Source organism: Somniosus microcephalus, chromosome 2, assembly GCF_052327205.1.
Source record: "Somniosus microcephalus isolate GS21.2 chromosome 2, FLI_Smic_1.0, whole genome shotgun sequence".
Lineage (NCBI taxonomy): Eukaryota > Metazoa > Chordata > Chondrichthyes > Squaliformes > Somniosidae > Somniosus > Somniosus microcephalus.
Window position 1 is genome coordinate 69939968 of NC_140988.1, and position 24561 is coordinate 69964528.

The window sequence follows — 24561 nt, forward strand, 5'->3', positions numbered from 1 at the left end:
GCGATGCCTCCCTGGATGTGCTGCTGTAGGCTGTGAGGACCCGAAGGCATATACTATTCCCTAGCAACGGGAGGAAGAAGCCGGGTGGGGACACCAAGAATGCGTGGTTGGTGGTGGCACAAAAGGTCAGCAACAGGAGCGTGGTGCCACACTCCTGGGTACAATGCAGGAAGCGGTTCAATGACCTAAGCAGGGCAGGAAAGGTGAGAGCAATGGCACATTCACCTACATCCTGATGTGTGTATCCCCCAACCCCCTCACTCTGCCTTCTCAAGCCTACTCCAGCACATCACTCTTCACGCCAACTTACTTTGCAGGTACACCCATGCCTCTGTTTATCACTTCCTCACATCCCATCTGTCTATCCACCACTGACACTCACCCTCATCGTAATGCAATGTCATGCCTCTCCCTCATAGTCACCCTCAATAAATGCTCTCCAGCCATCCATTCAACATGTGCTGTTACTCTCACTCTTAGGTCTCTTCCTTCTTGCAGGAGAAGAGAGCACAGAACATGAGGGTGAGGCAGAGGACCGAAAATTGCCCTCCAGCCATCTGACAGCTAACAAGTGCAGAATAGCAGGCTCCGGAAATCAGTGGTGTCTTGGTGTGCCTGGCTGTCGAAGATGGAGAGATGGGGGCCTGCCAGCTACTTGGTGACAAAATTCAATATCAGACAGCCACATGGCATACAACACTTACTCATATTGACTTTGTCAACAGCCAGTGAATTGTGATCATGCGCCTAATGATAACTTCAAACATTCTTACCTTGCCAGTACTCAGTCATGTCTTTTATCTCCCACAACGCGTCCCGCAGGAGGTGGTCCAGGTCGCAGCCGCCGCTGATTCCTCAGAGGAGGTCACTCCCTCTGAGGGTGCATCGTCACAGGACTCATACAGACCATGCACCAGCTCAGATACTCACACTTCGGTGGGACCAGTAAGGCAGATAGTTGGGTTTTCACCTGGTGACTCACACATCGCAAGTGAGCAAGAGCAGATGGTGGCTACAGGGACAGCAGTGGAGAGTCGGAGGGCACTGGACGCTCCAAGCTCTGCTGGACGCAGATGCTGTACCTTGGGGGCTGTCGACGAACAGGATGCTTCTGGAGCAGCAGCAGAGAATGTGCGATGTACTGGCAGGCATTCCAGCCGCAATGTGCACGCTTGCAATGAGATTGGAGGAGTCCGTCTCAAACATGGGTGGCATGATGTTGCAGGCCTTTGCGATTATGTCTTCGTCCATGGAAAGAGTGGCCACCTGCACGAAGCATCAAATGCGGCAATCACTAGAGTGCACGCAGGCCTTCACCAATGGTTTGCACACTTTGAATGCCGCCTTAAGTAGGGTGAATGATACCCTAGCCTTGGCCTTTCATCGTCTCACTGATTCTCTACCACAGAAGGCAGTAGAGGCCAATTCATTAAATATATTCAAGAAAGAGTTGGATATATTTCTTAAGGCTAAAGGGATCAAGGGGTATGGGGAGAAAGCAGGGACCGGGTACTGAATTTGGATGATCAGCCATGATCTCATTATATGGCAGAAGAGGCTCAAGGGGCCTCATGGCCTACTCCTGCTCCTATCCTCTATGTTTCTATGTTTTCCTAGTACTTCTATGTGTTGCATCACCTGTGGCTTCAGCAGAAGTAGAGCCAGGCTGCTCAGATCCCTGCTCTGACTGCTGAGATGCTCTTGGCCGGACTTTGGAGCCTATGAGGGCCCCGCCAAAGACTGCTCCACCTGCACCAATGCAGGGACAGACTCGGCCATTGGGACACGAGGCAAGACGTGGGGTACTGGCTGAGGATGGGCAACGGGTGAGAAGTGGAAGTGCTTTGATCAGAGTCCCCTACTTCCATGTCCCCTTTCACCATCATCCTTCTCATGGCCCAGCCGCACTTCCCTGCTCGCAATGTGCTGGAGAACACTTGCTGCAAATCATAGAAACATAGAAACATAGAAGATAGGAGAAGGAGTAGACCATTTGGCCCCTCGAGCCTGCTCCGCCATTCAATGCGATTCGCTGCACTCCCTCCATGGCAAGAACATCCTTCCTCAGATAAGGCGACCAAAACTGCACACAATACTCAAGGTGTGGCCTCACCAAGGCCCTGTACAACTGCAGCAAGACATCCTTGCTCCTGTACTCGAATCCTCTCGCTATGAAGGCCAACATACCATTTGCCCTCTTAACCGCCTGCTGCACCTGCATGCTTACCTTCAGCGACTGGTGCACAAGGACACCCAGGTGTCGTTGCACTTCCCCTTTTCCCAGTCTATTGACATTCAGATAATAATCTGTCTTCCTGTTTTTGCCACCAAAGTGGATAACCTCGCATTTATCCACATTGGGCAGATGCAGTATAATCACCCAACCTGTCCAAATCATACTGGAGTTTCTCTGCATCCTCCTCGCAGCACACACCCAGCTTTGTGTCATCTGCAAACTTGGAGATATTACATCTAGTTCCCTCGTCTAGAGCACTAATATATATTGTGACTAACTGGGGTCCTAGCACCGATCCCTGCGGTACCCCACTAGTCACTGCCTGCCACTCGGAAAAAGACCCGTTTATTCCAACCCTTTGCTTCCTGTCTGCCAACCAGTTCTCTATCCAAGTCAGTACCTTACCCCAATCCCATGTGCTGTAACTTTGCACGCTAATCTCTTATGCGGAACCTTATTGAAAGCCTTCTGAAATTCCAAATACACCACATCCACTGGTTCTCCCTTATCTATTCTACCAATTACATCCTCAAAAAATTCCAGTAGATTAGTCAAGCATGATTTACCTTTTGTAAATCCATGTTGACTTTATCCGATCCTGTCATTGTTTTCCAAGTGCTCTGCGATTACATCTTTTATAATGGACTCTAGCATTTTCCCCACTACCGATGTCAGGCTTACCGGTCTATAATTCCCCGTTTTCTCTCTACTACCTTTTTTAAATAGTGGGGTTACATTAGCTACCCTCCAATCCACGGGAACTGTTCCAGAGTTTATAGAATTTTGGAAGATGGCCAGCAATGCAGGAAGAGGAAGAGTAAAGATTTGTAGTTGCACAAGGGTATGCACATGGGTGTGTTACGCATTGTTAGAATGTTAAGTTTCTGTTTTATATGTGAGCCACATAAATATTATTATTTTGCACCACTTTCCTGTCTTGCCCATTCATGGTTGCTGGCTGGCAAGTGGCCTTTTAATTTGTGTGTTGATGAATGGGAAGACATGAATTGATGCTGAGCAATGGGGAGCTGTGAAAGAGAGACTTGGTTGTTTGTAAGACTGCTTTGTTTTGGTGACATTGGGGGCGGGCAGGAGGGTGGTGGAGAGGTGGTGGAAGTGGCTTCAGCATGTGGTTGTTAGATGCATGCACTGGTCAAACCTAAGTGAACCTCACAATAATATAGGCATCCCGGGCAGCAATGTGTGCCATTGGTGGTTTATTGCCCACATCACCTTCCACCTCCTCCTCCTCGTCTTCCTCCTCCTCCTCCTCCTCCTCAGAATTGTCCTAAGAGGCTCTGTGCTTTGTGCCTTGTTCCTCCTGCAGGTCCAAATCTCACTGCTGCGCAATGAGCACAACACACTATGACCATTCTGGAGATCTTGGCTGGTGCGTACTGAAGGGCATCTCCAGATCTGTCCAGCCACCTGAAGTGCATCTTTAGCATAGTGATTTCTTGTTTGATGACACATCTAGTGGTGATATGGCATTCATCGTATTGCTCCTGGGCCTCATTCCTTCGTTTCTGAGAGGTGCAATCAGCCACGTATTAAGTGGGTGCCTCTTGTCTCCGAGCAGCCAGCCAGTAACTCTGCTTTGAGGTGCAAAGATATCAGGGACAGGGGACTGCCGCAGGACGAAAGCATCATGGCAGCTGCCTAGGAATCTTGCGCACACCTGCATAAAGATCTTTTTGTGATTACACACCAGTTGCACATTGATGGAGTGGAAGCCCTTGAGGTTAACAAACACTCCTGGGTGATCTATGGGTGCCTTAACTGTCACATGTGTGCAGTCAATGATGCCCTGCACCTGTGGGAAGCCAGCCAGAACCGCAAGCCTGACTGCCCGCTCATTCTGACTGACGTCATCACAGGCAAAGTTGACATAATTGGCGGCCCTGGCAAACAAGCAATCAGTCACCTGTCTTATGCCTTTGTGTGCCTCTGACTGCGAGGTTTTGCAAATGTCTCTGACAGACCTCTGGAAGGATCCGGAGGCAAAATTTGAGGGCTTCAGTAGCCACTGGTAAAGCGTGGCCACCAGGTCTCGTTGACAGCAGTTGTTGTTCCAGCAGGATGCAAATTTCAGCCACCAGCTGACATGACACCCTGAGCCTCCTGAGACACTGGTGTTCCAACATGTTGAGGAAGCTTATCCTCTGCCTGTGTGCCAGGTATGGCCTCCTGTGAGCTGTACTTCTCTGCTGATCCCCTCTCCTGTGGAGCTGCAGGTCTGTGAGTAGCAGGCTGCTGGTGCTGCTGCTCCTGCTACTGCTTGTGCTTGTGCTGGTGCTGATGTTGCTGCAGGTCATCCTGGTCCTCATCTGAGGTCCAATGTAACACAGCATAAGCGGCACCCATGCTAATCTGATAGCTCAGAGCTCCAAAGTGCAGATCACACCTCCGAAGTGTGTAAAGTAACCTCTCAGCACAAGTACCATGAACAAATCCTTTCACACAAGCAAGTAAGAAAGCAACTGTGAGTACTGAGTACTTATTGGCATTTTTTCCTGACATGACTTCAGCCCCCTCAATTGCTGCTGTGTTCTCGCCTTGCTTTCACTGGCGAGTTTCAGGAAGCCTGGGAAATCCATGGACCCAAAGTTAAAGTGTAAAACTCATGTCAATATCACTGTAATTGAGTGATTAACATATGTCAATTGACAACCCACCACTCCCAAGGGGGTTGTGTGCACGCAGTCCGACAGACAGACAGCCTCACAATCTGACTGGCTGCCAGCCAAGAAACTAAGAGAACAAATTCAAATAAGGTCCTGCTGTTAAATTCGGCTGGACCTCCATGTTACCCACATTTCTGGGCTTCTTGGCCGCTATGGCCCCTCCCGCTCCCTGTAAATATTGAGGCCACTGTGTTCTGTTTTGGTCTTCTTACATGTTGGGTAATATAGAGGCATTGGATAAGGTTCAAAGGAGGGCCACTAGAATGATCACTAGTTTAAAAGTACTTATCACAATAGACTTAGAGAATTGGGTCTTTTTATTCTATAAAAGCATGGACTTCAAATAAATTTAATTGATGTGTGTAAAATAATGAAGGGACTAGAGTGTGTCTGTATGGATAGGCAATTTGAACACAATCGGATAGGAAAAACGAGGGGTCTTGTATATAAGCTATGCAAGCATTGGACTAGGTTAAATGTCAGGAGGCATTTCTTTACGTAGCGGGTTGTCGACACTTAGAATAAGTTATTGGCTTGTGTGGTAATTGCGGATTCCCTGCAGCAAAAAGTAGTTGGATGAGTTATTTGCTGTGGCTAAGACAGTGTACAAAAGGACGTTGGAATATTGGTTATATATTTCAGGGTCGCTATAATCTCCTGAACTAGTTTTGATCGCCTTTAGAGGTTGGAGAGGAACTTCTCACATTTGTTCCTTGAATTGACTTGGGATTTTTTAATCTGGTTTTTGCCTTGTCCATGAGATTACATTGGGAGTAACTGTTTGGGACAGGCTTGATGGAGCCGCTGGCCTTTTCCTATCTGTCTTTTTATATATTTCTATGTAAGCTTAACTATAAAGTTATCTTTTGCAAAGGCAAGATACTGCGAATGCTGGAAACCTGAAATAAAAACAGAAAATGCTGAAAATAATCAGCAGGCCAGGCAGCATCTGTGGAGAGAGAAACAGAGTTAACGTTTCAGGTTGATGATCTTTTGTCAGAACTGGAAAAGATTGGAGATGTAACAGGTTTTAAGCAAGCACAGAGGCAGGGAAAGGGGGGAGAGGAGGAAAGATCAAAAGGGAAGGTCTGTGATAGGGTGGAAGGCAGGAGAGATTAAATGACAAAAGGGTTAATGGTGCAAGGCAAAAGGAGATGATAATGGGACCAAGTAAAGAGACAAAAGATGGGTCTGGAGGAGGTGTAAATGGGAATATCAGAATCGTCCGCAACAGCTGCTGTTTGAAGAAATGGGGACAGAGGTTATAATCTAAAATTGTTGAACTCAATGTTGAGTCCGGAAAGCTGTAAAGTGCCTAATAAAAAGATGAGGTGCTGTTCCTCGAGCTTACGTTAATCTTCATTGGAACAGTGTAGGAGGCCGAGGACAGAAAGGTTGGAGTGGGAGTGGAGCGGAGAATTAAAGTGACAAACGACCGGAAACTCGGGATCATGCTCGTGGACTGAATAAAGCAGTCACCCAATCTGCATTTGGTCTCCCCAATGTAGAAAAGACCACATCATGAGTTCAAGTAAATCGCTGTTTCATCTGGAAGTAGTGTTTGGGGCCATGAATGGTGGGAAGGGTGGAGGTAAAAGTTTGTCTTTTTTGTATCTGAATAATTGAAAGCCTCATCATCTCCTAAAAGGGTGGGCTTGAGCTTGAAATTTTTGCCCTGAGCTGTGACTCTGTTCAGCTAAAAGCAGAATCTGCAGTCTGATTTCCTAATATGCATCAGTCGAAGTGGAATATTGTTCTGCAGCCTCTAACAGTAACTGCTTGGTTGTTTTTCAGCATTATTTGACGAATGGCTTGAAGACACATTTCAAAAGCTTTCTTCAGGTAAAGTTTATATTGACTTTTTTTTAAAAGGGAGACTGTGTGCATGCGTGTGTGTATGTGCGTGTGTCAAACTTACTCGCATGCCACATGCCAAATATGGGTCTGTGATCATAAGTGTTAATAAAAGGTGTGACAGAGTTTGTCAATATCGACATATGTGGTATCTGCTGTTAATATTCAGAGAAGGGACTGGGACTTCATATTTTTGTCAATATAAGCAGATGTTGACAAAAATGAATTGGACATAAGTAGATAGGACTGTATTTATTTATGCAGGTATGATATATATTTAGCAAAACAGTATTTTTACAGGAATCAGTTTCAAAACAATTAATTAACTCAATCTTTGCAAAGATGTATTAGAAAGTTACAAACCAGTGCTGCCAGACCTAAATCACAGAAACCCCACAGTGCAGATAGAGGCCATTTCGGCCCATTGAGCCCACCCGATCCCCGTAACCCCTACACCAACACATATCCCACTCTATCCCTGTAACCCCATGTATTTAATCCCCCTAACACTAAGGGTCAATTTATCATAGCCAATCAACCTAACCCACACATCTTTGGACTGTGGGAGGAAACTGGAGCACCCGGAGGAAACCCACGCAAACACGGGGAGAATGTGCAAACTCCACACAGACAGTCACCCGAGGCCAGATTCGAACCCGGGTCCCTGGCGCTGTGAGGCAACAGTGCTAACCACTATGCCACCGTGCTCCCCACCAATTTCCTCCCCCCTCCTCCCACAACTGACAGACCTCAGAACTGCACCAGTAGGGAAACCCAACATTCCGCAATCAGACCCCGCACCACCCCCCAACCCGGTCAATTTCTAAATCACGGGTTCCAGCTCCACAGTCGTGCCAAACCATAAGAACAATCCCATGCTGCCAAATCCCAATACCCAGTCCCCAGGATTGCAAAATCCAAGTACCATCCCCTCATTACTACCAAAGTCTAGGACTACCACCCAGTACTGCAAAATGCTGATAAAAATCCAAGAATACCATGTACTAAAAACAGAATTGAGTTATTCATTCACAACAACTACTTGCATTTATATAGTGCCTTTAACGTAGTAAAATATCACCACTCGTCAGTGGCCCTATTTCATGCATTGTGTATTATATGACATAACGCCATTTTGTTGTAAAATAGAGTATCTTCCAACGCAACATGAGCAGCTTGTTTAAATAAAATGGGTAGAAATCAACCAGACGGATCATGGGTTGAATTTTAACTCCCAAAACCGGTGGGTTGGGGTCAGGTGAGATATTAAAACTTTAAAAATCTCCAACATGACCCCAATCTGGTCACTTCTGGGTTTAACGGAGGCAGGACAACGAGCGGGCAGCCAAACTGCTCCCAGAAGACTGGTTGTCCAATTAAATATTTTAATGAGGCTGGCAGCCTCTGATTTAACCTGCTCTGCAGGCTTAACCATGGCCGGTCAGGTTTCCCAGGCCTCGGGGAAACCCAGCAGCTGAAGGGAGGCGAGAACAGCTTCAGGGAGAAGGTAAGTGCTTCCCCTTGGCCCCCAAGCTCCCACCCCCATCATACCACATCCCTCCATAAACCCACCCACGCCCCTCCACCAGGGTTGGGGATTGGACCCCCCACCTAATGCTCCCACTAGTAGCAACAGGCTGCGGCCTGCTCCAGTGTGCTCCCAGCCCGACTGGAAGCAAAGCCTGTCAAAACCTGTCAAAGCAAAACTACGCACGCTGTGGAGTCAAAGCACACAGCATGCGGAGAATCCCGAACTTTTGGTTTCCCGACAGAAACTCCGCCACTCCGCATACGCAGCCCACCCCATCAAGATTCAGCGCTTAGTCCTTCATAGCCATATGATGTTAGTCTGTTCTGAAACACAATAGGAGAAATACTGATTGTACCATTCCTTCTTGTTTCTGTTGTTTTGAAGGAGAGGAAACAAAGAGTTCTCTTCTTGATGAATCTCCCAAACCAAAGCCTCGTCATCATTTTCTGAAAAAGCAAAGTAATCTTGTACAGGACAATGAATTCGAGAAACTGGATGAGAGACCTTACAATAGTCGCTCAACCTTCTATTCAGAACTTTTCTCAGATATCAACAAACACAGTTTGTCAGAAACAAAAATGCACTCCAGAAGCCCCAGTCCTGAGGTAATGCGAGCAAATAGAATAGCATTGATTATTTTGCCTTATGTGTGCTGAATTCCAATTCTTGATTGTAATGTGAGAGGGGGGATAATTTTATTTATTCATGTTGTCATCAGGGAGCTTTGCGCACCTGCAGCACAGATCAAAAATTTGGTTGTGCGTAGCCCACGATTTTCCAAAGCAATCGTGGACAGTATGCAAAAAGTTTCTAATTTGTGCTGCCAGTGGACAAGAGTTGCTGTTGCCTTTGTGGATTTGTAAAATTGCTCACCGAGTATTTCGATTAAATGTTGATTTGACAGATCCACCTAAAATGGTGGATATAAAATAGAGAGAACCAACATGGATTTGTAAAAGGTAGGTCATGTTTGACGAGCCTAATTTAATTTTCTGAAGAAGTAACTAATGTAATAGACAGGTGAATGTCTATGGAATAAAAACAAAATGCTGAAAATATTCAGCAGGTCAGGCAGCATCTGTGGAGAGAGAAACAAAGTTAACATTTCACGTCGATGACCCTTCAACAGAACTGTTCTGAGCCAGGCCGTTCGGGAGAGAAGAAAGGAAACATTTCTCTCAAAAAACAGTAGATGCTAGCTCAATTAATAATTTAAAATCTGAGCTGCATAGATTTTTGATAGCCAAGGTTATTCAGGGATATGTAGCCAAGGCAGGTGGATGGAGATGGATACAGATCAGCCATGATCTCAGTGAATGGTAGAACAGGCTCGAGGGGCTGAATGGACTACTCCTGTTCCTATGTTCCTATGGATGCTAAAATGAAATTGGTGCAGCAATGATTGTAAATAAAAATTAAACACATGAATGTTGGATATCTGAAATAAAAACAGAAAATGAAACTGAACAGCCACTTACCATTTGCAAGAGACCGGTTAACATTTCAGGTGAGACCCTGCATTAGAAGTGACTCAGTCAGCTGTCCTTTTTAAAAAAAAAAAAGTCCCTTTGGTGTCATAATGGGGAGTGAGGAGCACACCTGGTAAAGGTCAAGAGTTCAAGGCCTAGAAATTCAGCGGGCTGCGCCGCCCGTTAGCGCCCAAAGAGGGCAATTAGTGGGTTTAACGCCACTGGCCACGCCTCCCGCTAAATTTAGTGGGACGGTAATGGCGGCGCTAGCCGTTAGCGCTGCGCCGCTACCGATGACGTCATCGGTGTGCGCAGCGCCCTGCTACCGCCCCGATCGCAAAATTTGGTAGCGCCTCCTGCTTTAACGCTGGTCGCAAGTTGCGACCGGTTCAGGGGGGCCTACCTGCAGCGGTTGAGGTGCGGGGCGGCCACTTTTTTTGCTGGCAGCCTGCCAGCACCTCTCCGCGCTGCTGTCCCCGGCCTCCTGAGCCCCCCCACCGCGTTGTGCTGGCTGTGTCCCAAGAGCCCGGCACTTCTCCTCGGTGCCGGGCTCTTTTGCTGGCACTTGCGATCGCTGATCGTGCTGCAGCAGGCTCCTCCCCTTTAAGAAGGGGAGGAAGACCTGCAGTACCGCGGACACGCTGCGGCACGTTGCGCTGCGATTTTCAGTTGCCGCGCACCAAGAGGGATGCGGGGCACCTCGCGTAGCGCTGCGCTTCCGTCTGGGGCGCTGAAACTAAATTTCTGTCGGGCGGCTGCGACTCCTTCCGGGGCGGTACTTCCGGCGCCCTGGCGAGACTGGCACCCCAAATGGGGCGCCAGTGAATTTCTAGGCCCAAATATTCTAACTATTTTCACAAAGAAGAAGCTAGCGCAATCAATATAATCAATAAATTATTTTTAAATAGGGATAAAAGGTCATTTTCTGATTTTGCACTGCCAGTGTGGGAACCTCACCTGGAGCTCAGAGTTGTCCATATGGATCTAAAGATGTGAAAATATAATGGCCCCAATTTTATACTGTTTCACTGGGACCATACCTTTAACTGCTATTAGAAGCAAACACTAAGGCCACGATTTCCCCTACCTTGGTGGGTCCGGTACGGACAGGGTCAGTGGCGGGTCCCAACCTCGCTGCTGGCTCCAGCCCGCTGCCCAAAGTGATTTTTATGTTGATTGGGCTTGTTAAGCCCACCCAACACATTTGCCAGCCAATAGAAGGAAGCGGGTCTGATGACGTCACTTGATGACACGTCATCAGCCGGTTTACTTACAGGGATCATGGGCAAATTGATTTTGACAGTTGTGCTGTCAGTATTCTACAGCATTGAGGTGCTGCAAACACTGACAATCACTGCACAGAGGTGCACGGCTGCACCCAGGTTCTCTCATGACTCCCTCCATGTGCTTATGGAGGGAGTCACAGCACGCAGGGAGGTTGTCTTCCCTTCTAGTGGGCCTGGTTGCACATTGCACAGGAGGACACAAGCAGGGATGTTGTCAGGAGGACCAGATTGCAGTGGCGCAAACCTTTCAATGATCTCAGAAGCCACACTCAACCTTATCCTGCTGTGCCACTCATCACATCCCCTTCACTCTGCTTTCCCTACCCTACTCTTTCCTGCACACCCTTACCTGCACATCCTTACTCACACCAACTTACCTTGCACCTCCACCCACCCCTCTCTACCTACTTCCCCATCTCACTAGGCACCCCTGACACTCACCTTCATCCTAGTCCAATCATACCAACAAACAACACACAAGGGTAGGCACTTGGGTGTTTTAGCCAATGTTCATGTGAAGTTTCTGTTAATGTGCTGTCAAACCTTTAAATCTTTATTTTCAACACTTTGCATTCTTGGACAGATCTGCGTGTGAAGGGATTATTACTAGTCCTAGCCCCTTTAGGGCTACCCCAGATCAGGCGTATTCCTCAGATGTTCACTTTCAATTAAAGTTTGAGGTAGCCGAATCCTAAAGACGCTTAATTGGGTCTAAAGGTCGGGACTATCTCTCCCTAAAGGAAAGGAACAACCTGAAGATGTTACCATGCTCCAGATAGCACTTTTAATAAGTTTAGCTAGACTGTAACGTTCCGTATATTATGAGGGTCCGGAAAACTCCCCCAGAATTCTGCAACTCCTCACCAAAGAGCGTACAGAGATTGAGTTTGCGAGTTTGATACAGAAGTATTATGTGAGACAATTCTAAAAATATATAGATTTATTAAAGAACCAACATGTAATTACAGTGGGTGTTTCAATCACAACATTAACAGTTCCAAAAAGAGAAAGCTTTTACAATCTTATGATCAGAGATCCTTATTCTCAAATCTTAACTTCGCTGCAGTTTTACAGTTCTTAGTCTTATTCAGGATATCCACCAAAATCGAATGCAGTACCTTTTGATCCCCGAGGTACAAAGAGTTGTAGACTTACAGAGCCGCCTCTGAAGCCTGAGAATCGCTTTGCCCCTTTACAGCGAATCTCTTATCCCATTTAAAAGTTCAATATTTATATCCTTTTTCAGTGGTATTTCCTTTGAAGTTTTCTGCTGATGTAACCTAATTATCTCTAGTTATTTTTCTGCTGATTTATGCAATTCTTACAGTCAGATCAGCTGGTAGCATTAAGAATCGTGTCTCCGCCCTAGGTGTTCCAAGCCCACCATAAAAAACGGTGTAACAGCAGGTGTTTCTATTTGATGTCATTTTTTCTAAGGCCTTCTGTTTGTGCTCTTGCAATTAGAACACCTTAACTAGGGTGATCTATGCAATTCTTAGTCACCTCAGCTGTTTGCAATACAGAATTATGTTCCTGTGTTGATGTCTTAAGCTTAACACAAACGGTGACGGCAGGTGTTTCTTTTACTTGATGTCATTTTTACGAAGGCATATGTTTCTGAATTTTATGTGCCTGTTTACGAAGTGTAACTTAGAACACCTTAATTAGGATGCACCATTGTCTTCTTTCCAAAGATTCAGACCGTCAGGAGCCTCCAACCTTCTGTTTCAATAAGGTTATTGATTCAGTGTCTACAACTATCTTATCTCAATAGCCTGTATGCTGTTACAGCTTTAGATTGTTGAGGCTTCCAGATTTCTAAACCCAGTTTGTCATGTTTTACTAAGGCCAGAATTCTTTCATAGAATGGTGTATTTTTCTGAATAGGTTATATGGCTTATTCCTTCACATGTGCACCTTTGGAAGTGGCTTAGTGAGTTGCAGTGAATGGTAAGACATAATGGTACCCCCCGCAATGGTGATGAGTGTGAAAGGAATGGCTTAGGCATTGTAGGGAAGCTTTATGGTGTTCACAGAATCACAGAAACCCCACAGTGCAGATAGAGGCCATTTCGGCCCATCGAGCCTGCACCGACACATATCCCACCCGATCCCCGTAACCCCTACACCAACACATATCCCACCCTATCCCCGTAACCCCACGTATTTAGTCCCCCTAACACTAAGGGTCAATTTATCATAACCAATCAACCTAACCCGCACATCTTTGGACTGTGGGAGGAAACCGGAGCACCCGGAGGAAACCCACGCAAACACGGGGAGAATGTGCAAACTCCACACAGACAGTCACCCGAGGCCGGATTCGAACCCGGGTCCCTGGCACTGTGAGGCAACAGTGCTAACCACTATGCCACCGTGCTGTTGGTGTGGGGTGGTGCCAACCTGACGCATCATGTGGCAGCCAGGGTGTACAGCGTCAAGTGAAGTAAATCTGGCCATGGTGAAGCCATCCCTGTGCTCCTGGGCAGCAATGTGGTTGGGTGCTGATGCCCTGTGTCCTGTGCAGCATCAGTTGATTGCGGAGATGGTTGGTGCTGCTGGTGTGCCTGTTGCTGATGGTGTTGGGGCTGATTGTGGTGGGATTCTAAGGACCAAGGTGAGAGAGTATAAAGGGCACCTATGCTGATGGAATAGATGGCAGGTGAACTTGAGATGAATGAAGCGATCTGTCAGTGGTGAGAGAGGTTGTTCCAATGAGGTGACACTGGATAGAGAGTTTACTCCAAACACTTGCAACCTGCATAAAGCTCAATCTGTCTTCCAAATACAGTAAGCAACAGCTTCTGAGCTTGGAATGTGGGTGTCGCTGGCATGGCCAGCTTTTATTGCCCATTCCTACTTGCCCTTGAGAAGGTGGTAGTGAGCCGCCTTCTTGAACCGTTGCAGTCCGTATGGTGAAGGTACTCCCACAGTGTTGTTAGGGAGGGAGTTCCAAGATTTTGACCCAGCGACGATGAAGGAATGGCGATATACTTCCAAGTCAGGATGGTGTGTGACTTGGAGGGGAATTTGGAAGTGGTGGTGTTCCCATGCGCCTGCTGCCCTTGTCCTAGGTGGAAGAGGTCACGGGTTTGGGAGGTGCTGCCGAAGAAGCCATGGCGAGTTGCTACAGTGCATCTTGTAGATGGGAGCTTTTATTAGCACATTTGCAGCTGTCAAGTAAAGAGATCATTTCATGCTAACACAACTCCCAACCTCCTTATCTGACGTGATCCCTGAGCAGCGTGGAACCTGTGAGCTCAAAATACTTTTTAAGTGGCTCTTAACAAGGTCATAATAACCTAAATTGCCTCTTGCTGCGTGTCAGGTCTGTTCAGCGTTGACAGACCCGACATCTGGGAAAGTCGCATGGCAGGGGGTTGACATCGGGTTCCCAGCCCGCTGTCAAAAAAAAATTCCCACTCGACCTGCCACCAAACACGCCTGCTGACCCACCGAAAAAATTCCCATCTAAGTGGTTTCCACCCCCACAGTACAGCCCTGCTGCACCAAAGAATCAAAAAATGGACTTACTTGAAATAAGTGGTGCTCATCCGAATCTGAAGCCTTCAACATATCACTCTCCATTTTCATGGGTGGTTTTCAGGGCAGGCAACCACCTAGTGGAATTTGTGAAAAATGACGTGGGAGGCATTATCACGTCATTATAACCCTGGAAATGCGCATCAAATACAAGTGGGCCGTTGACCCCCTGTTATATGTCTCCACTCGAATTTGCTGTGCTCCACTCCAATTTACTGTGCTAAACGCACAAGAGGAATTGGGCAGAGGAACATCGGCCCCGATGTATTCAAAACATATATAATCATACCAAATAATGGTCTGTCACTAAATTCCTATTAAAACTTGTCTAGTCATTTGTAAAGCCAGTTCCACCTTTTTGAAAAGCATTTTTCTGTAATTCTATTTTCATAGAATTTCAAATAAAAATTTGCTAATTTATCACTTCTGTTCAAACTAGTGAAGGCCGTACCTCTCCAATTCTTAAGACTTCATACAATTCCAGTAATTATAAAGTTTTCAGTAACAACAATAACTTGTATTTATATCGCGACTTTAACATAGTAAAGCGTCCAAAGGCACTTCACAGGAGTGTTATAAAACAAAATTTGACACCTAGCCACATAATAAAGAGAAATTAGGGCAGATGACCAAAAGCTTGGTCCAGGAGGTAGGTTTTAAAAAGCATCTTAAAGGAGGAAAGAGAGGTGGAGAGGTTTTGGCAGGGAATTCCAGAGCTTGGGGGCCTTGGCAGCTGAAGGCACGGCCACCAATGGTTGAGCGATTAAAATCAGGGATGCTCAAGAGGGCAGAATTAGATGAGCGCAGATATCTTGCGGGGGTTGTGGAGCTGGAGGAGATTCCAGAGATAGAGATAACAGTGATGAAAGGATGCACCTGTCACAATTTTGTGTTTGCCATTAATATAAATAAAGAGCCTGGTTTCCCTCTCTTCACTCTACTGGGACTTCACACTTTCTCAGAGGCTAGACATTTGTTATTAGTCCCTGTTAAGAACGAAACCAACTGTCAATCAGTTTTAAATGAATAAGTATCTGAAAATGTCCACCACAATTGCTAATATAGCACCAGTTGTTATGATTGTACATATATCTTGGTGAGGTTTGTTAAAGAACAATCCCATTCTACAAAATATGATGAATATAGTATTGTTACCAACGTGTAAATTGACAGACATAGTGTTGTAATTAAATTAGGTCTCTGAGTTTCAAATATAAAGAAAGAAGAAGGGGGAGAAATTAATTATCGCCCAGGAGTGGGTGCTAACTTTCTGAGATTTAGCGCCAGGCGCTAATGAATCTCGCTGCACACAAAATTCAGTGTCATCGCTCAAAGAAAGGATGGGAGCGCTAAATCAAGCGATAATGGCCTAGCTCAGTGGCGTTAGACTCAAAGCGCTAACTAATATCAGGTGCAGTCTAGTCGCAAGTCATCATTGCCACAGGCTCTTTCCAGTTCTTAAAGGGGAGCTTCAGTCATGCTGCAGAACCTCATTCTCAGCATTGCTGGCTGTGAACCTGTCAGCAAGCAGGAGCAGGCCAAGTCCAAGGAGCCGGATGACTCAACCAGCTGTACTCATAGCAAATCCACGCCCCAGGGAGAGAGCCCGCAGATTCTCAGACCAAGCATTGGAGGAGTTGGTGTCATCTGTGGAGAGACGGAGGGCGGTGCTCTACCCGGCAAGTGGCCGGAGGCCCTCGCCGCAAGTCTTCCGTGCCATATGGAGGGAGGTTGCTCATCAGGTCTCAGGCAGCATGGTGGTCCCCAGGATCCACACACCGTGCAGGAAGAAATTTAAAGACCTCACTCAGGTGGTCAGGGTGAGTCAGTGCCTCAACTAACATACCACCGTCTAAACCACAGTCTGCACACACTGTCCAAAGCACCACACCCCCAGCACTCACCCACCAACAATCTCTACCTACCAACACTCACACCCACATCTCACACCTTGCACACAATGACCGCTAGCCAACTATGGCAGGCACATCACCCAAACACATTGCTCCACACTCACTCACACACTTTCCTTTGTCTTGCAGGCCAAGGTGGCTCACAACAGGAGGGAGCAGGAGCGCACAGACGGGGGACAAGCCGACACCCAACCACTGTCTGCGCTGGAGAATAGTGTGCTGCAGATTATTGGGTGCCAGGTGGTGGGCGCCATGGCCACCGGAGACATTGACTCCCTTGTGGAAAACAACGGTATGTTCATCTCTACTCCTTCTTCTCGCATCCCACTTCCCCCTCACCCCACAAGCCTTTTGCATTTTCCAGCTATTCAGCCTGTATGCATGCATTTCTCCCTTCCTGCCCCCCTCCCCTCAACCTTAACCCGTCTCTTGTGCCTTTATGCTTTCAGATAATCAGTACCTGAGCAGTCTGTCCCTGAAGGCACGTTGAGAGCGATGCGGGAGAAGAGCAGGAGGCAGAACACACCGCGTCACTGCATGTCTCACCCGCAGGCACCAGCTCAGATACTGACACTACACGTTCTTTAGAGGCTAGAATAGTCGCGGGATCTCCACCGAGCGATGCACCTGTGACGAGTGGGCTGCAGCAAGGCTGGGGGAAAGGGTAGCTCGGGGGTTAGCTCCCCGGAGGGTGAGTTCACGCACGAGCTCTGCTGCACAGATACCCAGATGAGGACCTCGATGGGGAGGCGTTTTGAAGAACGGTGATGGGCATGCACACGGAGATCAAAGGTGCAATGGCAAGGGTGCCCGAGAGCCTGTCAGCAATGGTAAGGAGCATGAAGGAGTCCGCCTCAAACATTGCACAAAGCTCAGCGCACACCAGGGATCCCATCATTTCCAGTCTGGAAAGGATGGTAGACTCTCAGAGAGACCGTGGCGACCCAGACCTGATGCCGCGTGTGATAGGCGATCTGGCAGCTTCCATTGCAGCACAGGCGGAAGCGACGCAATGTCTTAGTGCTGTAATGCAGTCTATGCTTGGTGCTATTCAATCTCAGACTGCTCTCATGCAATCTCAGCTTGATGCCATGCAAGCTCTGACTGCTGCCATTGTGGCTGGGTCGACCAGGGCTTTCATGGTGTCGCAGCAAGCCAGCAATCCGTGCTGCAACAGATTGCTAGGGATGCTGAGGTGCTGCCCTGGGGGAGTGGCTGTGGGTCAGTGAAGTAGGAACCTGCTGTCCCCTCTCAGGATGAGAGCGTTCCTGCTCCCATCGCCGTCAATAAATGGCTGCAGGGCATCCTGAAGGGGGAGGGCGAACAGTCAGAGGTTGTGGTTCACATTGGTACCAACGACATAGGTAGAAAGGGATGAGGTCCTGCAACAAGAATTTAGGGAGCTAGGTAGCAGATTAAAAAGCAGGACCTCAAAGGTTGTAATCTCTGGATTACTTCTGGTGCCACGTGCTAGTGAGTATAGGAATGAATAGGAGGACAGAGCAGATGAATGCGTGGTTAAAGTGTTGGTGTGCGAGGGAGGGCTTTAGTTTCCTGGATCACTGGGTCTGCTTCTGGGGAAGGTGGGACCTGTACAAGTCGGACGGGTTGTACCTGAACCGGAACGGGATCAACATCCTTGCGAGGAAGTTTGCTAGTACTGTTGGGGGTGGTTTAAACTAACTTGGCAGGGGGATGGGATACGGAGTGGAGTTATAATAAGTGGGTGATGCACAGTCAAATATAGAGGAAAAAACAAGTCGGCCTGGAAAGCAGAGCAAATATGTAACGACAAGGCTGGATGGCATTTATTTTATTGCAAGGAGTCTTGCGAGTAAGGCAGATGAATTGAAGGTGTTGATGAACACATGGGAGTATGATATTGTTGCTATCACAGAGACATGGTTGAGGGAGGGGTAGGACTGGCAGCTCAATATTCCGGGGTATAGAGTCTTCACTCGAGACAGAGAGGAAGGGGTGTCGCAATATTAATCAAGGAGCCAATTATCCTGTAAGGAGGGATGATATCATAGCAGGCTCATCTAATGAGGCCATATGGGTAGAACTTAAAAACAAAAAGGGGGCAAGCACATTGCTGGGAGTGTACTTTAGGCCCCCAAACAGTCGGGGAGATAGAGGAACAGCTATGTAGGCAAATCTCAGAGAAGTGTAGAAATAATAGGGTAATAATAGTAGGGGATTTCAACTTCCCCAATATTAACTGGGATAGTCAGAGTGTGAAAGGCTTTGAGGGTGCGGAATTCTTTAAGTGCATCCAGGAGAGCTTTTTGAGCCAGCATGTTGAAAGTCCTACAAGAGAGGGGGCGGTACTGGACCTAATTCTAGGGCATGTAGCCGGGCAAGTGGTAGAAGTGTCAGTAGGAGAGCATTTTGGTGACAGTGACCATAATTCGGTGAGATTTAAGGTAGTCATGGAAAAGGACAAAGATGGACCGGAAATAATGGTTCTAAATGGGGGGAAGGCCGATTTTAATATGATAAGGCAGGATCTGGCCAAAGTGGACTGGGATCAGCTACTTGTAGGAAAATCCACATCAGAGCAGTGGGAGTCTTTCAGAAAAGAAATAGAGAGAGTACAATGCCAACATGTTCCTGTAAAGGTCAAGGGTGGGACCAATAAGCCCAGGGAACCCTGGATGTCAAGAATGGATTAGGAAAATAAAGGGAGGCTTTTGGCAGATACAAAGGACTAAAAACAGTGGAAGCCCTAGAGGAGTATAGAAAGTGCAGGGGAGTACTTAAAAAAGAAACTAGGAGAGCAAAGAAGGGGCATGAAAAAACACTGGCAGGCAAAATAAAGGAAAATCCCAAGGTGTTTTATAAGTATATTAAGAGCAAGAGGATAACAAGGGAAAGAGTAGGGCCCATTAGGGACCAAAGTGGCACTCTGTGTGCAGAGCCGGAAGATGTGGGTGAGGTTTTAAATGAATATTTTGCATTGTCTTCACTATGGAGAAGGACGATGTAGGCAGAAATCAGACAGGGGGATTGTGATATACTTGAACAAATTAGTATTGAGAGGGGGGCGACACTAGCGGTTTTCGCGGGCTTAAAAGTGGATAAATCCCCAGGTCCAGACGAGATGTATCCCAGGCTGCTGTGTGAGGCAAGGGAGGAGATTGCAGGGGCTCTGACACAAACTTTCAGAACCTCTCTGGCCACAGGGGAGGTGCCAGACGACTGGAGGACAGCTAACGTAATACCATTATTCAAGAAGGGTGGTAGGGATAAACCAGGGAATTACAGGCCAGTGAGCCTAACATCAGTGGTAGAAAAATTATTGGAAAAATTTTGAGGGACAGAATTAGTCTCCACTTGGAGAGGCAAGGATTAATCAAGGATAGTCAGCATGGCTTTGTCATGGGGAGATCATGTCTAACTAATTTGATTGAATTTTTCAAGTGGCTAACAAGGGAAATTAGGGATAGCATAAGATCCAAGGAGAGGACATATAAATTGGCCAGAAAAAGCAATAATCCTGAGGATTGGGAGCAGTTTAGGATTCAACAAAGGAGGACAAAGGGATTAATTAAGAAAGGGAAAATAGATTGAGAGTAAGCTTTCAGGGAACCTAAAAACTGACTGTAAAAGCTTTTATAGATATGTGAAGAGAAAAAGATTGGTGAAGTCAAGCGTAGGTCCCTTGCAGTCAGAATCAGGGGAATTTATAATGGGGAACAAAGAAATGGCAGACCAACTAAATACATATTTTGGTTCTGTCTTCACAAAGGAGGACACAAATAACCTCCCAGAGATGCTGGGGAACATAGGGTCTGATGAAAGGGTGGAACTGAAAGAAATCAGTATTTGTAGGGAAATGGTGTTAGGAAAATTGATGGGACTGAAGGCCGATAAATCCCCAGGGCCTGATAATCTACATCCTAGGGTACTTAAGGAAGTGGCCCTAGAAATAGTAGACGCATTGCTGGTCATCTTCCAGAACTCGATAGACTCTGGAACAGTACCCATGGATTGGAGGGTAGCTAATGTTACCCCACTATTCAAAAAAGGTGGTAGAGAAAAAGCAGGGAACTATAGACCGGTAAGCCTGACATCGGTAGTGGGGAAAATGCTAGAGTCCATTATAAAAGATGTAATAGCAGAGCACTTGGAAAGCAGTGACAGGATCGGACAAAGTCAACATGGATTTACAAAAGGTAAATCATGCTTGACTAATCTACTGGAATTTTTTGCGGATGTAACTGGTAAAATAGATAAGGGAGAACCAGTGGATGTGGTGTATTTGGACTTTCAGAAGGCTTTCGATAAGGTCCCGCGTAAGAGATTAGCGTGCAAAATTAAGGCACGTGGGATTGGGGGCACGGTATTGACTTGGATAGAGAACTGGTTGGCGGACAGAAAGCAAAGAGTTGGAATAAACGGGTCGTTTTCCGAGTGGCAGGCAGTGACTAGTGGGGTACCGCAAGGATCGGTCCTAGGACCCCAGCTGTTCACAATATATATTAATGATCTGGACGAGGGAACTAGATGTAATATCTCCAAATTTGCAGACGACACATAGCTGGGTGGGAGGGTATGCTGTGAGGAGGATGTCGTGAAACTCCAGTACGATTTGGACAGGTTGGGTGATTGGGCAGAAACATGGCAAATGCACTATAATGTGGATAAATGTGAGGCTATCCACTTTGGTGGCAAAAACAGGAAGGCAGATTATTTTTTGAATGGCAATAGATTGGGAGAAGGGGAAGTGCAGAGACCTGGGTGTTCTTGTGCACCAGTCGCTGAAGGTAAGCATGCAGGTGCAGCAGGCGGTTAAGAAGGCAAATGGTATGTTGGGCTTCGTAGCAAGAGGGTTCGAGTACAGGAACAAGGATGTCTTGCAGTTGTACAGGGCCTTGGTGAGACCACATCTTGAGTATTGTGTGCAGTTTTAGTCGCCTTATCTGAGGAAGGATGTTCTTGCCATGGAAGGAGTGCAGCAAAGATTCACCAGGCTGATACCTGGGATGGCAGGAATGACATTCGAGGAGATTGCTACTGTCCTGAAAAATCACCTAAACCCCACGCCGCTGATGCTAGCGGAACGATTTAAATTTTACAGCAGAAGGCAGCTGAAGGATGAAAGCAATGCTGAATATTTAATGGAATTGCGTAAGCTAGCAAAGTACTGTGAATTTGGAACGAGACTGACAGAGGCGCTACGAGATAAATTTGTGTGTGGTTTATTAAAAGAAGATACACAAAAGCGATTGCTCGAGGAGAATGAGCTGGCGCTTGAGAAAGCGGTCACTATGGCAGCAGCACACGAAGCCGCAGCGAGAGGCACGGCAGTAATGCAGCTACAGTCACCGGAACTCAGTACAAATAAATTGGGTTTGAGTACTGTAAAATGTTATCGTTGCGGAAAGACAACGCACGATCAGAACCAGTGTTGATTTAAAAACCAAGAATGCAGAACGTGTGGCAGGCTTGGCCACACAGCTAAAGTATGCCGGTCAGGAAAGAAGACCAGCAACAAAAAGTCACCGCAAGGAAAATACATAAAGGTACACAAGGTGACAAAGAACAGTTCGACCGAACCGAAGTCAGATTCAGACGCTAGCAGTAATGAACTGGGTAGCTTAAGAGTACACAACGTTGGTAAGGATGCAGATCTCCAGACAATTTGGGTCACCCTTCAGATAGCAGGAGTCCAAGTAAAGATGGAATTGGACACTGGATCGGCATTGACGGTCATGAATAAGAAAGATTACAAAAGGTTATTCCAACATATTCCCCTACGGGATACGGAGATTATATTGAAAACATACACGGGGCAAAGAGTGTACCCCATCGGAAAGATAGAGGTAAAAGTGGTCCACAAGGGCGAAGAAAGCCAAGTAATGGACTTATATGTGCTACCTGAAGGAGGTCCACCACTACTGGGACGGGAGTGGATTAGGAAAATGAATATGGACTGGCACTCCTTGAAGGCACTAACGGTAGATTCCGGGGAAACAGATGTCAAACCTAAACGATTGTCCAGAATATTGGATGATGCTAAAGAGGTGTTCCAGCAGGGACTGGGAACACTGAGAGGAATTACGGCAAACATCAAGATTGATGAACATGCACACCCAAAATTTTTTAAAGCCAGACCGGTTCCCTATGCAATACGACCTACTGTAGAAGCGGAACTGGAAGCGCTAGAACGTTCAGGTGTACTGTCTAAGGTAGATTGGAGTGAGTGGGCTACGCCCATTGTTCCCGTTATGAAACGCCCTTCGAGCAACAAGCCAGGAGAACCAGGGAAGGTTCGCATCTGTGGAGATTTCAAAATCACCGTTAATCCGGTGCTTCACACGGTGCAGTATCCGCTTCCGCGGATTGAGGATATTTTTGCTTCGTTGCCTGGCGGGAAACACTTCACCAAGATAGGCCTGGCGCAGGCGTACTTGCAGATGGAGGTTGAAGAAGAGTCACGCCAATACCTCACGATCAACACGCATCGAGGTTTGTACTGGTACAATAGGCTGGTTTTTGGAGTGGCATCGGCTCCAGCAATTTGGCAGAGGGCCATGGAGCAGGTATTACAGGGAATTCCAGGCACACAATGTTACCTGGATGATATTCTGATTACAAGTGATGGTGATGAAGAACACCTCGCAAACTTGGAACTGGTGCTCAACAGACTGAAAGAGTATGGACTTAGAGTTAATCGGCAGAAATGTGAGTTCTTCCAGAAGCAGATCTCGTACTGTGGTCATGTCATTGACCGGGAGGGGCTTCATAAGTCTCCTGACAAGATAGAGGCAGTTGTAAAGGCTCCCGCTCCGGATAATGTCTCTCAGTTGAGGTCGTTTCTAGGATTGATTAACTATTACCATAAATTTCTACCAAATCTATCCACGGTACTGCACCTGCTAAATGCTCTTTTACAGAAGGGGGTACCATGGGAATGGAGCGAAAACTGTAAGAGGGCATTTCGCAAAAGCAAAGAATTGATCACCTCAGAGGAAGTGTTGGCTCACTTCAACCCGACACTGCCTATTCGGTTGGCTTGTGATGCTTCTCCATATGGTATTGGGGCAGTACTCTCACACAAGTTGCCAAATGGCACGGAAAGGCCAGCCGCGTTTGCATCCAGATCATTGACCTCCACTGAGCGCAACTATGCGCAGATCGAGAGGGAGGCTCTCAGCCTTGTATGGGGAGTGAAGAAGTTTAATCATTACCTGCAGGGCCAAAAATTCACACTTCTGACAGACCATCAGCCGTTGGTATCCATTTTTAACCCTAAGAAGGGTGTTTCAGTGATGACAGCACAGCGTCTCCAGAGATGGTCCCTTTTCCTAGGGGCACATCAATATCAAATAGAATTCAAAGGTACGAAGCAGCATGGCAATGCTGATGGGCTGTCGCGCCTGCCACTACCTGAAGAAGAAGAAACGACGAAAGTTGACCCTGTTGAGTTATTTCATTCGACCATCATCGAGTGTTTACCAGTCACCAATGCAAGTATTGAAAGAGAAACCAGGAACGACCCGACACTGTCCAGAGTCTACGAGGTGACAGTGAAAGGATGGCCAACACGTGGTGATCCTCTGTTACCGGCATTCTCGGCAAGGCGAGACCAGCTGTCCGTCTGCCATGGTACTTTGATGTACGGGACAAGAGTGATTATTCCTCCCAAGTTAAGGGAAAGAGTTCGAAAAGAACTGCATGAAGGTCATCTGGGGGGAGTTAAGATGAAAAGTCTTGCTAGGGCTTATGTATGGTGGCCGGGTATTGACCAACAGATAGAGGAGTTGACGAAAAGCTGCGCTGGGTGCCAAAAAGTGCAAAATGCACCTCCGATCGCACCACTACACCCATGGGAATGGCCTTCAGCCCCATGGCAACGCGTACATATTGACTTTGCTGGTCCATGTTCCTAATTGCGGTGGACGCACATTCCAAATGGCCAGAAGTGATCAAGATGAATACCACTACTTCAGAAAAGACAATTGCGGTGTTAAGAACAATATTCGCAAGGAACGGATTGCCAGAACAGATCTGTTCGGACAACGGACCACAGTTCGTGT

The 24561-nt window shown here is 46.9% G+C and overlaps 1 protein-coding gene across 4 annotated transcripts in view; it reads left to right on the forward strand.

Moving 5' to 3' along the window:
- The window catches only part of map9 (microtubule-associated protein 9), a 528899-nt gene that overhangs the window by 197138 nt on the left and 307200 nt on the right, over positions 1 to 24561 (forward strand). For all 4 annotated transcript variants that reach the window (XM_086010251.1, XM_086010242.1, XM_086010257.1 and 1 more), the window contains 2 exons: positions 6715 to 6762; positions 8690 to 8910. In XM_086010251.1, coding sequence (XP_085866377.1) covers positions 6715 to 6762; positions 8690 to 8910 — 269 coding nt within the window. The remainder of the gene's footprint in view (positions 1 to 6714; positions 6763 to 8689; positions 8911 to 24561) is intronic.